General features: G+C 33.1%; 1 protein-coding gene across 4 annotated transcripts in view; it reads left to right on the forward strand.

Annotated features, from left to right (window-relative positions):
* The window catches only part of SMARCAD1 (SNF2 related chromatin remodeling ATPase with DExD box 1), a 92,590-nt gene extending 77,619 nt beyond the window's left edge, over nt 1-14,971 (forward strand). For all 4 annotated transcript variants that reach the window (XM_020909422.2, XM_020909423.2, XM_020909426.2 and 1 more), the window contains 14 exons: nt 525-615; nt 3,822-3,921; nt 4,647-4,706; nt 4,798-4,873; nt 5,843-5,978; nt 6,517-6,654; nt 7,810-7,905; nt 8,000-8,117; nt 8,324-8,445; nt 9,151-9,339; nt 9,927-10,045; nt 10,862-11,044; nt 12,138-12,247; nt 13,623-14,971. In XM_020909422.2, coding sequence (XP_020765081.2) covers nt 525-615; nt 3,822-3,921; nt 4,647-4,706; nt 4,798-4,873; nt 5,843-5,978; nt 6,517-6,654; nt 7,810-7,905; nt 8,000-8,117; nt 8,324-8,445; nt 9,151-9,339; nt 9,927-10,045; nt 10,862-11,044; nt 12,138-12,247; nt 13,623-13,684 — 1,600 coding nt within the window. In that variant the 3' untranslated portion in view covers nt 13,685-14,971. The remainder of the gene's footprint in view (nt 1-524; nt 616-3,821; nt 3,922-4,646; nt 4,707-4,797; nt 4,874-5,842; nt 5,979-6,516; nt 6,655-7,809; nt 7,906-7,999; nt 8,118-8,323; nt 8,446-9,150; nt 9,340-9,926; nt 10,046-10,861; nt 11,045-12,137; nt 12,248-13,622) is intronic.
* The last annotated feature ends 323 nt before the right edge of the window (nt 14,972-15,294 follow it).

The following is a 15,294-nucleotide window of genomic DNA, read 5'->3' on the forward strand; positions in this document are numbered from 1 at the left end:
TCTATAATTATATATACCAGTGACATTAAAGGTGATTGGCATTCATTCAGAAAATGTTTATTAAATCAGCCTGGCAAAGTAGCAAATTATGCTTATGTTTTTGTTCTGATACTTTAAGTTCCTTAGTGGGCTAATACTCATTCATATGAATACATTTTTCTAATATAAATGTTAACTTTGTAATATGTTACCATAGTTAATAGTCTAATTGTTTATGTAATTAATTTCGTAGCATTACATTTTAACTGAATACAGCAATACCTTTTGTAATTCTTATTGCCAGGATAAATAAATAAATAAATACAGAATAAAATTTGAGAGACTTTTTAAAACATATTATGTTTTGGGTTCATTTTCTTAAGTGAAAATAGCTTTTATTAATAACAATAAGTTAAAAGGTAAGATCACACCTAGATACTTTCCTTTTTGTGTGCATTGTAAACCTAAACTGCGTCTCAGAAAACTAGTAGAGAAAGTTGATAGAATTATAAATCTGTAACATTTGGTAACTCTCTTTTTACCAGTTTGTCACTCAAGCCCTATCAGAAGGTTGGTTTGAATTGGCTGGCATTGGTACATAAACATGGACTTAATGGCATTTTGGCAGACGAAATGGTAAGTAGTACTCTATTTCTAGGATATGTTATTAATAGGCATCCTTGCTGTCATTTAAAAAAATGAAAATTTCCCTCGACCCTGTTAGTTTACTGCTGTTAGCAAAGTATAAGCCCTCTTACCCTTCTCAGTTTTCTATTGCTTATGTGAGTTTTAGCCTCCTTACTTCCTCTCAGAAATGAAAATAGGTTTTTTGTCTTTCTTATCAAATTAATAAATATGTTTTTAAAATTAGATGTTACATAAAAATACATAGAAATAAACAATATCACACATAATCCTAGCACCTTAAAATAAGTATTTATTTTGCTGTATCTTTCCAGATTATTCTGCAGATGTGTTTGAATGCATCATACATATATACACATATACATATATATTATACTAAAAGATATTTTAGTGCATGTGCTTTTCTATAGCTGCCTTTAAAATTGATCTAGGAAGTCTGTTCTGTACATCTGTGTCTCTTTTCCTGTTTTGCATATAGGGTTATCACTACCATCTTTCTAAATTCCATATATATGTGTTAGTATGCTGTAATGTTCTTTATCTTTCTGGCTTACTTCACTCTGTATAATAGGCTCCAGTTTCATCCATCTCATTAGAACTGATTCAAATGAATTCTTTTTAATGGCTGAGTAGTATTCCATGGTATATATGTACCACAGCTTCCTTATCCATTCATAGAGAGGGAGGTGGGAGGGGGGATCGGGATGGGGAATACATGTAAATCCATGGCTGATTCATGTCAATGTATGACAAAACCCACTACAATATTGTAAAGTAATTAGCCTCCAACTAATAAAAATAAATTTAAAAAAAATTAATCTAGGAAGTTCATTACAACCAATAGTCCAAGTATTGTCATATAGAAACTTGACCTTTAATCTAACTTTTACCTTCTTTCCTCCAGCTATACTTTCTATTTTTTTATTTTTTTATACTTTTTAAAAAGTGTTTATTAAAAATGAATCATGTTCAGTGGAGAAAATGTTTATTGAATATCTATTGTGTTAAATTGTGGTGGGGGTGGTGTTCAGTCTCTTAAGTCATGTCCGACTGTTTGTGACAACATGGATTGCAGCACGCAGGTTTCCCTGTCCTTCACTATTTCCTGGAGTTTGCGCATGTCTGTTGAATCAAGGATGCCATCCAACCATCTGATCCTCTGTCACTCTCTTCTCCTCCTGTCCTTTCTTTCCTAGCATCAGGGTCTTTTCCAGTGAGTCAGCTCTTTTACACTGTGTAGAGTTACAAAATAAAAATTAACTAAGATAATAATCCTTGTCCTCTATTTCGCTTCTAGTAAAATAATCTTCAGTATTTTAAGACCGTTCCCACATATATCTCATACTTTTGTTAAAACAGAGAAGTGATTTGGAAAAGTGAATCATATATGCGGGATTTGAAAATAATTGGAAGTTATATATAGAATATAGAATAGTACAATTGTGGAAACTGGACTTGGAAATCAAATCTAGGTTCTGGGTCCACATTTGTCTTTCATGGGTTGTCTAACCTTTACCAAATGACCTAATCTCTCAAGGTTAAAGTTAATAAAACATAGGTTATTCCTATATCATAAGATTATATTTGGTGTCAAATGAGATATATTATGTGGAACTGTTTTTGTATCCTAAAAGTACAATATTTATGATAAGGTAGTGTCTGCTGGGGCTTCCCCAACAAAGTATTAAAGACAGGGAGACTTAAACAACAGAAATATCTCATAGTTCTGGAGACTGGAAGTCTAAAATGAAAGTGTTGGTAGGTTTGGTTTCACCAGAGGCTACTGTCTGGTTTGTAGATAGACACGTTGCTGTGTCCTCACATGGCTTTTCCTTTGGGCACATTCAGTCTCTTCTTAAAGATAGGGGTTGGGCCCTTACCCTTATGACTACATTTAACTTATCTCTTTAAAGGCTTTATCTCCAAAAAATCTTAACATTGGGAGTTAGGACTTCAACATGTAAATTTGGGGTTTGGGAGCAATTCAGTTCCTAACAGTTGGCAATGTTTAGCTTTCCTGAGGAGCTATACTTCCTCTCTAGCCTTTTTCTGGAGAAGGCAGTGGCCCCCCACTCCAGTACTCTTGCCTGGAAAACCCATGGACGGAGGAGCCTGTTAGGCTACAGTCCATGGGGTTGCGAAGAGTTGGACACGACTGAGCAATTTCGCTTTCACTTTTCACTTTCATGCATTGGAGAAGGAAATGGCAGCCCACTCCAGTGTTCTTGTCTGGAGAATCCCAGGGACAGGGGAGCCTGGTGGGCTGCCGTCTGTGGGGTCGCACAGAGTCAGACACGACTGAAGCGACTTAGCCGCAGCAGCAGCAGCCTTTTTTTAATATAATACTTTATTGATGCGCATACAAATTTTCAGCTTAGTGACTTTTTACATGTATGTACACCCATGTGACGCCTCTTGATCAACATTTCCATCATCCCAGAAACTTGCCTTATGCTCCTTTTTAGTCATAAACACCACCACTCTTCTGACATCTATCACAGTACAATAATTTTTTTTTCTGATTTCTGTACTTTATATGAATAGATCCATACAATATATACTGTTTAAACAGTTTCTGGTTCATTTGCTCCGTAATAAAATTACTAAGATTAATCCATGCTCTTACATGTATCAGTGGTTTGGTGATGGTGGTTGCTTTTTATCCACTCTCCTGGCAGTTTAGATTATTGATGGCAGTTTAGATTATTTCTAGTGTGGGTTATTATAATAAAACTGCATCAGTATTCTTACCCAAGATTTTTCATGGACATATGCTGTCATATCTCCTGAATATATTCTTAGGAGTAAAATTGGTGAGTAATAGGATGGGTATATATTCAACCCCAGTTAGTCATGGAGCGCCGTTTTCCATCCATCCAGTATGTATGAAATGGTTGCTTCATATTAACAGTTACCAAAATTATATCCTTTATATGCAAGCAGAGGTCTTTCATATTAGTGTGTATCACATATTAGCTAGCAGTTAAAGTACATCGCACTCTTTAAGTTGTAGTATCACTTGGCGATTATGATCTGTTTTATGGCTATTGAGAACTAAGAATATAGTAGAGTTGCATTGTGGTGAATCATAAATAAAACCAGAAATATTCTTTTTTCTTTCATTATCCCAGTATTTGTTTGGGTCTTTTGTTTGTTTTTACATTTAATATGTTTTCTTTTAAACATTTTCTTTTTAGGGTCTGGGAAAAACTATTCAAGCCATTGCGTTTCTGGCGTACCTCTATCAAGAGGGTAATAAAGGTCCTCATTTGATCGTTGTTCCAGCATCAACTATAGGTTTGTAATACTGTGGACAATTTTACTTGACTAAATGGTGTTTTATATGTATGAAGGGAAGAAAAAGTCTGTGTTGTGTGTGTGAGATTTCTTGGTTTGTGGAGGTGAATGTTCATTTCTGTGGTTTCCTTATAACTTTTCTCCCTTTGCATATGTGTGTTATTATACTGGAAGTCTTTTTAAAGAAAGGAACTCCAGTATAAGTTAGTTACTCAGCTTACAAATTATTAGAGATTAAGTACCATTTGAAAAAATTATTTGTTTTTGTAATACTTTTAAAGGTTGTTTTCATGAGTAACTAATTTAAGGGAAGCTAAGTGATTTAAACTTACAATTAAACATTTGTTAAGTGAGAAATATGCAATTCATCCCAATTCAAATTACTGTTTCATTCTTTTTCAATTGATTGTAGACTGGAGTCAGAGAATGTATGTATGAACGTAACCCCTTCCCCCCCAAAAAAAAGAAACCTCAAAATTAGAAATTAATAATCATCTATAAATATCAAGATTGGGCTTCTGCTCTTTATTTTGATGAGCACCTGAAAATCTTCATCATTTTAATCATCAGGGATAAAATTGTAAAGAGTGTGATTTTTCAAAATCATCTTGTTACTTTATAAAAGAAGAATTTCCTGGTAGATCTTGTTAGACCTCAGTGTTCATTTTGTTGCACACATGTATCCTGTTGTAGCATATGCAGGTAATCTCTCTTCTGTCTCCTAGATAACTGGTTAAGAGAAGTTAATTTATGGTGCCCCACTCTAAAGGTGCTCTGTTACTATGGTAAGAGTATGTCATTTTTCTCTTAACTTTGGAAGCTTCTTTTAAGTACAATAAATACAATCAATTTGTATGTTTCATCTTTAAATTCTAGGTTCTCAAGAAGAACGTAAACAGATTAGATACAACATTCATAGCAGATATGAAGAATACAATGTAATTGTGACCACGTAAGTATTGAGAAAAAAAACTGGAAGAAAAAAATTGTTGTACAGCCACCAAATCTTAATAGTAGTAGTAAAATGAAATAAAATTTATGCTAAGGACTATTCATCAAAAGTAATAGAATGAGTTATGTTGAAGATTTAGGCATTTTTCAGTTTGGTATATAGTACTGTAATAACACTTCTTAATTCTGTAGGAGACCATGATTAAAAGAATTCATCCAGAAATCATCTTTTCTTAATAAAAGAGACTCCATTTTCATATGTAGTCTTGTACTGCTGCTGCTGCTGCTAAGCTGCTGTTACTTGTTATTTCTTGGATTAACTCTACCAGTTTAGTATAATGAACAGCTAAACACAGCACATTATGTTCTTAACAGAAATGTCTTAGCTTCACATTTTTTTTCCTACTGCTTCTTAAAATATAACAATTCATAAAGCAAAGTGTGTGATAATTGCAGATCACATATAAATTGTACCCGAATTGGCCTCTTCCTAGATGTGTAGAGATTGTCTAATTCCAACATATAAATTGTCTTTTAACTGCATATTGTAGCTTTTGTAACTTGGTTACATGGACATCATCCTCCCTGGTAGCTCAGATGGTAGAGTATCCGCCTGCAGTGCAGGGGACCTGGGTTTGATCCTTTAATCAGGAAGATCCACTGGAGAAGGGAATGGCTACCCACTCTAGTACTTGCTTGGAGAATTCCATGGACAGAGGAGTCTGGCAGGCTATAGTCCATGGGGTCGCAAAGAGTCAGACACAACTAAGTGACTAACACAGACACACTTACATGTACATCAATAATTATTGGATATAAGTGCATCAATATTTATTTGAGTACCAGCTGTGTTAGGTACTGGCTATTAGAAATATATAAATAAAAATAATTTTTTTAAACATTAATCTCACTTAAGTCCATGCTTTTAAAGGTTTATTCTTAGAGACTGATTTTTTTCTTTTGGTGACAGGTATAACTGTGCCATCAGCAGTTCTGATGATCGTAGTCTATTTCGTCGGCTGAAACTGAATTATGCAATTTTTGATGAGGGCCACATGCTGAAGAATATGGGCTCCATCCGCTACCAGCACCTTATGACAATTAATGTAAGAGAATGTTCTCTGAATTTTTCCAAGTGTGATAAAATTTCAGATTTTGTGTATATGTGTGTATGGTATCTTACATCAGGGACCAGCAAACTTTTTCTGCATAGGACCAGATAAGTAACTTTTCATGCTCCATGGGCCATTCAGCTACTATCACTTGCTTTTTGCTTTTTCTTTTTTTTTAAACCCTTTAAAAATGTAAAAAACATTCTTAGCTCATGAGCTTCAGTTTGCCAGCCTTTGTACTATAGGATGAACTTTATAGATATCAGATGTAATCTGTCTCCTTTCATTGCTTCATAGAAAAATAATGTGGGAACTTGAATTACCCACTTAAAAACTGAATGTTTTATACATTCTACCTTGAAGTACAATAGATGATAATTTTTTAGAATTACTTACCTTTCATCACAGAATATTTTATTACTAATAATGGTTTTAATTTTTTTCTCCTCCACTGAGGGAGATAACTAAAAAGTATATAGATCTTTTTTTCTTTTAAGGCAACACTAAATCTAAACTTTACCTTTGTTCATAGGCAAATAACCGTCTGCTGCTCACAGGCACACCTGTGCAGAATAACCTGTTAGAACTTATGTCGCTGTTGAATTTTGTTATGCCACACATGTTCAGTAGTAGCACCAGTGAAATACGAAGAATGTTTTCTTCTAAGACAGTAAGCATAAATTCATTTTTTTTTTTCAAATGTCTTACTTTGTGTTTTACCTGGACCATTTTTTTGTTTTGTCTTTTTTTTTGTTTTCGTCAGACACATGTCCTATGAAATAAGTTTAAGTGGTTGATATCCCTGCATTTGGATGAGTTGGGAAGTCAGCCAAAATACAATAGGAAATAAACTGGAGGCTTCTATAATCATTGTCTGAAAGTTTTGGTTTTTAATATCCTGATTCTCTGAATCATCTTTTCAAATCAGTGGATAGCTCAGATATTTAATATGTGGAGAAAGTTTGATCATATCATCTTCTTTTTAAAAATTAGATAAATTAGCTTTTTTTAAAATAGGTAAACTATAAAGCTGGGCAAGGTAAAATATCCCAAAAACTCATATACTGGAAGATATGTTTTGCATTGACACTCCATAAATTAAAAGTTACAATAAAGAAATCTTATTTACAAGAAAATATGGTTAATTTTTTTCCTGTTACTTAGAAAAAGTGAGAGTATAGTTTTCAGGAACTCTGATTTTCCAGCACAACAGTGTTTATATAGGTTCTTGACACTCTCACAAATCACATGTATTTTGTGAGAATTTTCTGATAATCTCCTGCCAGCTGCCTTTCTAATTTCATTAATGTATTCCCTTCCACGTGGTGGCCTTAGCAGATCATAGGATATGGAGGATTCCTTTAAAATCTTAGTATAAAGTTCCTCTTCTCCAAAATTAACAGGTTTTGGCTAGAAACTACCCTGTTTGTGTAGACTAATGATTTGCATCACCTGCACCAGCTTTCTTTGGGGGCCATTTTCCACAAACAGATACAAGTTTCTACTTCTCTCTCTCTTTACCTCCACCCAAACTCCCTTAAATACACACATATCTTTTCAAGAGAGTTATCTGATCAGTAATGACTCACGAGTTAATTACTTCTGAACATTACCCTAGTGCAGTTCAATTTCATTACCTCCGGAGAGTACATGATTTGTCACAAAACCTGAAAGTACATGTGGAGTCTTAAGAACTATATGTCAGCCCAGAATTCAAGTTCCATCTAGAATGAATTGAATTTCTATGGGAAAAACTCAGAATGTAGTGAGGGAGAGTTTCATGTTGTGTAATAACTTTAAAATGTCATTTTCTTACTTTACTTAGAAATCAGCAGATGAGCAAAGTATATATGAAAAGGAGAGAATAGCACATGCAAAACAAATTATAAAACCATTTATTCTCAGAAGAGTAAAAGAAGAGGTAACTCTTATCTGTGTATTTTTATTATGATTGGTTTTAAAATCTTTTTTACTCTTTATTTGAATGATCTGCTTAAACTGTTTTCCTTTCACAGGTTCTCAAGCAGCTGCCCCCCAAAAAAGATCGAATTGAGTTATGTGCAATGTCAGAGAAGCAGGAACAACTCTATATGAGTCTCTTCAACAGATTGAAAAAGTCTATCAATAACATGGGTATAACCTTATTTTCACAATTTTATGTAAAGAATAATCCTTTACTGGAACTGCTTTTTTATTTAATCGTATGATAATGGGATTTGCTTTTGCTTTTTTTTAAGTTCCAATTTGAAGAAATAGTTTTAAAACCTTTTGTTTGCATTGAGATGTATTTCAGCAAACAGCCATCAACTTTTTTTTAATGTGTACTTTTTGGATCACAGAAAAAAATACAGAAATGTGCAATGTCATGATGCAGTTGAGAAAAATGGCCAATCATCCTTTATTACATCGCCAATATTACACAGCTGAAAAACTCAAGGAAATGTCTCAGCTTATGCTAAAGGTAAGGATTTTGCATGATAACAGTATGCTTTATTAGCACTATTAAGCTTGAAATTCATTGTTAGTCTAAAAGTCAGACCATTGAACCTAATAAGGATATTAACCCTTTAACCAAATATTTAAGAGAAACATTTTTAAGACAAAGTTGAAAACAATTAGGAGACAGAAGAGCCAAGGATTGACAGTCTGCATCAAGAGTCAGCCAACTATGACCGTAAGACCAAATATGACAGTAGCTATGTTTACAAATAAAGTTTTGTTCTAACATAGCCATGTGCTTTTGTTTCCATGTCTTCTGTAACTGTTTTTATATTAAATTCATGGAAAATTTTAGACATGTGAAAGTAGAATTGTATAATGAAAGCTTCTACCTGTGTAACCTTCACCTATATTCTACAGTTATCATCTGGAATGAGACTGCTCTCTCTTGTTTCACCTAGAATCCTCCCCAGGATTATTTTGAACCAAATTCTAGATATTACTTCAACTGTAAATATATCAGTATGTTATCTCTAAAACAGTAAGAACTTATCTGTATTATAGCTAAAAAATAAATATTAATTTCCTTTGCCAAATCTGTTGCACTGAAATATCTAATGACTTAGATGTTTTACCTGATCTGAACAATTTCACTAGATTGTTCTAATCATATTATAAATTACCTTCATTTTGAGGTGTATATTGTTTTGTTCTGTTTTATTTTGAGGAACCTACACATTGTGAGGCTAACCCTGACCTGATCTTTGAAGATATGGAAGTTATGACAGACTTCGAATTACATGTACTTTGTAAACAGTATCGACATATTAATAACTTCCAGTTAGACATGGACTTGATTTTAGATTCTGGAAAATTTCGAGTTTTAGGATGCATCTTGTCTGAATTGAAGCAGAAGGTACTAAAGAAGAATATTTCTCCCTTATATGTTTTCCCAATTAGTTCAGCTACTTTAAAATAGTTCTGGCATGATTTGACTTTCTTGAGGTTTTAGCCCATGTTCTACATTCTTCTAGAAATTAGTGTTTTGAGCATTTTTTGGATGTGTTTGGGCATGATTTCCTGATTACTTTTCCTCCATCTAATAGAAGTTAGTAGAATATATTGATTTTTAAAATAAAATTGTCATTATTTCATAGGTGACATTCTATATAATTGCTTCAAGCTTACTATTTTGAAGATACAATGGTAACATAAATTAATCCTTACATGTGAGCATTAACATAAATTAATGCATAATGTTTACATATGAAATAGCTTAGATTTGTAAGATCACAATCTAATTAGTATTTTTTGTAGCTATTCCCATTAATTAGTCTTAAAAATCAATTTTAGGTTCAAAGTTTAGAAGATAATTTATATACAATCTAAAATAAGAAATTTATCTTAGCTATGATTACTTGATTATTATTAAAGAGGCAGTTTTTCATTAGATACTTAAATTTTTATTTTTTATGTATCTAACTAATATATGTATTTCCACAGGGTGATAGAGTTGTATTATTTAGCCAATTTACCATGATGCTGGATATTTTGGAGGTTCTCTTAAAACATCATCAGCATAGGTACCTCAGATTAGATGGGAAGACTCAGATTTCTGAAAGGTAGGTATACTTTGGTTTCAGAAAATCTCTCTACCTTACTCTCAAATAAGAGTAAATGTTAGAATTTTAAATGTCTAGAGCTTTTCATGGAGTTGTATGTTGCTTTGAGTCTTATGTTTGGTTACTTTAGATCATTCATTACCTTAAGATGAGGAAAATTTTAATTTTTGGTCTGAATCATATTCAAATATATTTTGAAACAACTAGTAGAGTTATATGTGTTTCAGTGCTTTTCTCTTTGAAAATCATTCTGAGTCTAGAACACATTATCTTTAAACGAAGATTACCTTAAAATCTTGGACTTTTCTTATTTTGAGGGTAGTTGAGTAAGTTTGGGGTTTTGGTTGTCTTAAAAAGCAGTGCTTTTTCTAGTGTGTTTAAACTGCATTATATCTTTGGTTTATTTTTTTATCAGCCAGAGTAAATTTTTTTTTTCCTGCGTTGAGTAAGAAGAGAAGTAATGCTAAAGAGAATACACCATTATAGTTTAATCTTGAAAGTGGTTCATCAGATATATTGTCTGAGTCATAGCTGACTGACTCTAAGAAGGTTAAAGATCACAAAGCCGTATCAGAATTTAGAAAAGCCAAGAGTCTTTTCACAAAAGACAAAATTAATTAGGAATTAATCAAATCTGCATAGTTAAAAGTAAGAATTATTAATAGTAGGGAGATAAATGGTATAGAAAAGAAAAATAACTAGAGTGCCAAGACCATATATTTACATCTTGAAGTTTATTTTCCATGTGATGTGATTGCTTTCAGTTTTCATTATAAACCTTTTTGTGAGATTTAACCTTATATGTTTATCTTGTAGGATTCATCTAATTGATGAATTTAATACCGATATGGATATCTTTGTGTTTCTGCTGTCAACAAAAGCTGGTGGCTTGGGAATTAACCTGACTTCAGCAAATGTCGTTATACTTCATGACATTGACTGTAACCCTTACAATGACAAACAGGCAGAAGATAGATGCCATCGAGTAGGCCAGACAAAGTGAGTGTCTGCAGTTGGAATTTATTTTTAATCAAATGCCAGTTTAATTTCTATAGAATATTAGAATATGATCTGTCAGATGTCCTACCTCCACTGTTTGTTTTTATATTTTCAGCAAAGCAAGGCTCCTGTGGTATGTTATACCAACAGTGTTGGATATGAACTCCACTATGTAACCTATTCATATTCTAGTAATTAAAGCAGGAAATTCCTTGGAGGTTCAGTGGTTAGGACTAGGCATATTCACTGCCAGGAGCGCGGGTTCAATCCCTGGTTGGGGAACTGGGACCCCACAGGCTGCATGGTGCAGCCTAAAAAATAAAACAGAATAACCTCCCACCCCCCGTCCATATCGTTCAGTCCTACCAATGGCCCACCCAGCCCCTCTGAAAAAGATTAGTGATTGAAATAACTTCTTGTTAAGCCATGTAAGAGCCAGACAGATTTGGTAATGTGATACAGTTGCTTCCTTCTTACCTCATAGGAAATAGATTATGTGAGCTGTAGGTATTTTAGGTGAAGGTTAGATTAGACATTGCTCACAGGACATAAAGAGGTGAAAATACCTATAATTCAACTCTGTTCTCAATGTAAACAGCAAACAATCCATCTTTGTGGGGTATTTTACTGTATTTCCAAAAGACATTGATAAGTTCATTTATGAACCAAATATTTATTAGTACTTGTTGTAGAACTAAAACCTCCTATGTAATCTTTATACTTTACAACACTTCCATACTTTTTGTACTAAACTAGATCTCTTGGAACCTGAGAAGCAAAGCATGTTCTTTGTTAAAATGAAATACCTACCTGAACCCAGAATTGTTTGTTGTAATACAGTCTATACCAGCAATGTTTATAGATACCTTTTTCTTATCTCTTGAATCAATAAGGATGTTTGAAAGTGACATGCTCAGAAAATGTCAGCCTCAAATAGTGTGAATAAAAGAATTTAAATTTATGGATGTATATGTTAAACAATTTTCTAATTATTTCTTACCACATTCTTAAGTGATTTATGTATTTAATAGTTTATATATATCAAATAATTTTATATTAAGTAACCAGTGGACATATCTTGTGTTTTCTTTAGAGAAGTACTAGTTATAAAATTAATAGGCCAAGGGACAATTGAAGAATCCATGCTAAAAATTAACCAACAGAAATTGAAACTAGAACAAGATATGACCACAGTAGATGAAGGTGAGTTTTTTGTGAGCATAAACTTTATTAATATGGGAAGGCATCAACTTAGCAGTAGCAGGGAGTCACAAAGATGGTCTGAGTCCTTGACTGGTATGCAGATTATGGATAGCACAGAAGATAAGCATACTTGTGTCAGAAGCACTGCAACAACTAAGATCATTTTGCCAGAACTGGTAAAACTACTTTGATTATGAAAAATTCTGTCTGTTCCATTCCCAGTCTCTGATACAAAAATATCCCAGAAATAAAATTGGGTCCATAATTTTATCTGCAGTTTTATAATTTACTTACTATTTTAGAAATATTTATGAATCCAAAGCACATAGCACAATATTTTCTTAAGAACTCTTTTATATTCATTTCATTTTGCCTAGCAAAATACTCATTACTCTATAGAGTACAATAAAATACATTTATTAAAAAATTGAATAATTTCAAATTAAAGAGCAACTAAACAATCATCAAATAGGAGAACCCTCTCCATTTCCTCCCGTCTTTTTGAAGAGAATGATTTTTAATTTTTTATTAAAATAAAAGTAGATAAATCCACATAGTTCAAGATTCCTAAGATACAAAAGGGCAAATAAAAGCCTCCTTCCCACTCTATCACCCAGTGTCCTCATAAAGTTTATTTTTTATTGTATGACCAGTTATTTCTATATCTTACTTTTTTATGTGCTGTTAAATTTGGATTTCATGGACTGTTTTCAAGTCTTTGGACAGGATTAGAGGCAAGCATGTCAGTGAATTTCCTGAGAGTTTATACAGTGGTTTGTCATCTTATGAATATTTTTTTACTGAAGGGAGAAGAGTAGATAAAAGTATTGTCTTAAGTTTAGACTATAGCTGGGGTCTGTATGAGTGACAGAGAAAGAGAGACACCTGGATAAGTGTCTAGATACTGGGGTCTTGTTTAATTGAAATTTTCTTTAAATCAATGATTGTTATCTTTGGACTGAAAATAAGTTTAGATGAAATTATTTCTGTTTGGTTGGATTTGTGAGTTTTGTGTTTATTTTCACATTCAGATTGTTACATAGATGCTTTTATTTAGTGAACCTGAGGAGTAAATACTATGTGAATAAATAGGATTTGATCCAGGCTGTCTATATGCATGTCTTTATATCTTTATCAAATCAGAAAGAGAAGCTGTAGACAGCTCCGCTGGCAATGTGAACATGAGCACAGGGGAAGTAGCCCTTAGCCCTAATATTTGTAGGAATTTGGGAAAGTTTTTAACAGGGAGTAACGCTGAATCTAACTGGGCTTTGAAAGATGATTAAGGATTCACCAAAAGTGAAGAAAATTGGAAAGAAGCATGCTTCATGAAATATTTTTTATCAAACTTTTAATACCAGTTTCTGACCTGCAGGTGACGAAGGAAGTATGCCAGCAGATATAGCCACATTACTAAAAACATCAATGGGCCTGTGAAATGAGAATTGTTAATTCCTGACTGATGAGGAAATATCAACTTGGTGCACTCAAGGACATTTACTTGATGACCGATGGGGTTTATGAACATTTATAACTTTTTATAATTTCCATATTACATTTCTCATAGTATGGACAACTTTTTTGCCACTAACTGAATTCTCCAGATGCTCACATGTGAAATTTCAAAAAAAGCCACGAATATGTAGTCTTGAAGATGTTAAATAATCATTTTACAAAACAGTTTTCTGAATGGGGATTAGTTGGTGATTGTTTGTAACAAATACGCTAATGCTTTAGAAATGTCAGTATTTTTGTAATTATTTCTACCTCCAGATATATATATATATTGTCTTTCACTGGATAATGTGTGTAGATTTTTACATGTGCCTTATTTGACAATGCTTATGTCTTGTTTTTGCTCGTCTCATTTGAAGTTTGTTTTTTTATTATGTTAAAGAATGCAGCTGTATAGATTATATAGCTTTCATTTTATTGCTATTTGAAACAGATGTTCACCACTATCAACAAGAACTCAACCTGAATTTAAAGGTGGCATTCCATATACTAACCCCCCCGCCCAGGTCCTCCCAAGTACTTCTGTTAACACAAATTTGTTTGGCTAGGCACTAAGTTGTTTTCCAGTGAATAGTAACTGAAGAAGCCTTTATCTTGCTCCATGAAGTAAATCCTTCTGTTCATTTCCCAACTGCACTAACTGTGCTTACTAGTCTACCTATTCTTGTGCATGTCTTCATTATTTTCCCTCCCCTGGCTTTTGCTTCTCTTGAAACTGTTGCCCAGTCATTTCTGCTCCAGTTCTCTCTACTCTAAATAGTAGTCTATTCCTGTCACATCTCCACATATCAGCAAAATGTTGGTGACATTTTTCTAGTCTGGCAGAACAGATTAGCAGGCTGTTTAACTTCAAAGCAGACTGAATGTGACTTCATTTTAAGGCAGCATTAGGTACTGCATGGAAATAGGTCATTAACTTTGAATTCTTATCAAAATATAATTTACCACTTTGCAGAATTTCCAGTACAGGACCTCCTGAAGAAAGGGCCATTCTTCAATTCCAATTCAGTGTGGGTGACAAAGTGAAATTTAGAAGTAAAGTTGTCTACTTGATATTTAACTCTTTATTAAATCTTTCTTTAAATTTTTGCCTGTTGGTCTATATTGCTGTTTTTATTATACATCAGTTTCTTTGTATAACTTGTGAGTTTCATGTGTTTTGTTTTATTATGTAAATATCATTATAAATAAACTTATTTATAAATCAAAGATTTGTTCATTATTGAAGATTATACTTTCACAACATCCTGACTTTCTAAGTTTCTAGAGTAATATAACTCTTCAGTTGAAGGCTAATGACGCTCTTATAGTGGTTCTTCAGATATTATATACCCTGAAAACTCATGACTCAGTAGACTTACCCAGTCTTAAAAGTGAAAGATTGAAAGGACTCTGCAGGTAGTATCACTACCTCCTTCTACATCATGGTACCCAAATCACTTATATTGTTAAGAATGTTACCTTCTAAAAATCTTAAATGGGTTCCTTGTAACTTTCTTGTATGAATGTGTCTTCAGCGATAGGCTGTTTCT

This window comes from Odocoileus virginianus, chromosome 21 (assembly GCF_023699985.2).
Source record: "Odocoileus virginianus isolate 20LAN1187 ecotype Illinois chromosome 21, Ovbor_1.2, whole genome shotgun sequence".
NCBI lineage: Eukaryota > Metazoa > Chordata > Mammalia > Artiodactyla > Cervidae > Odocoileus > Odocoileus virginianus.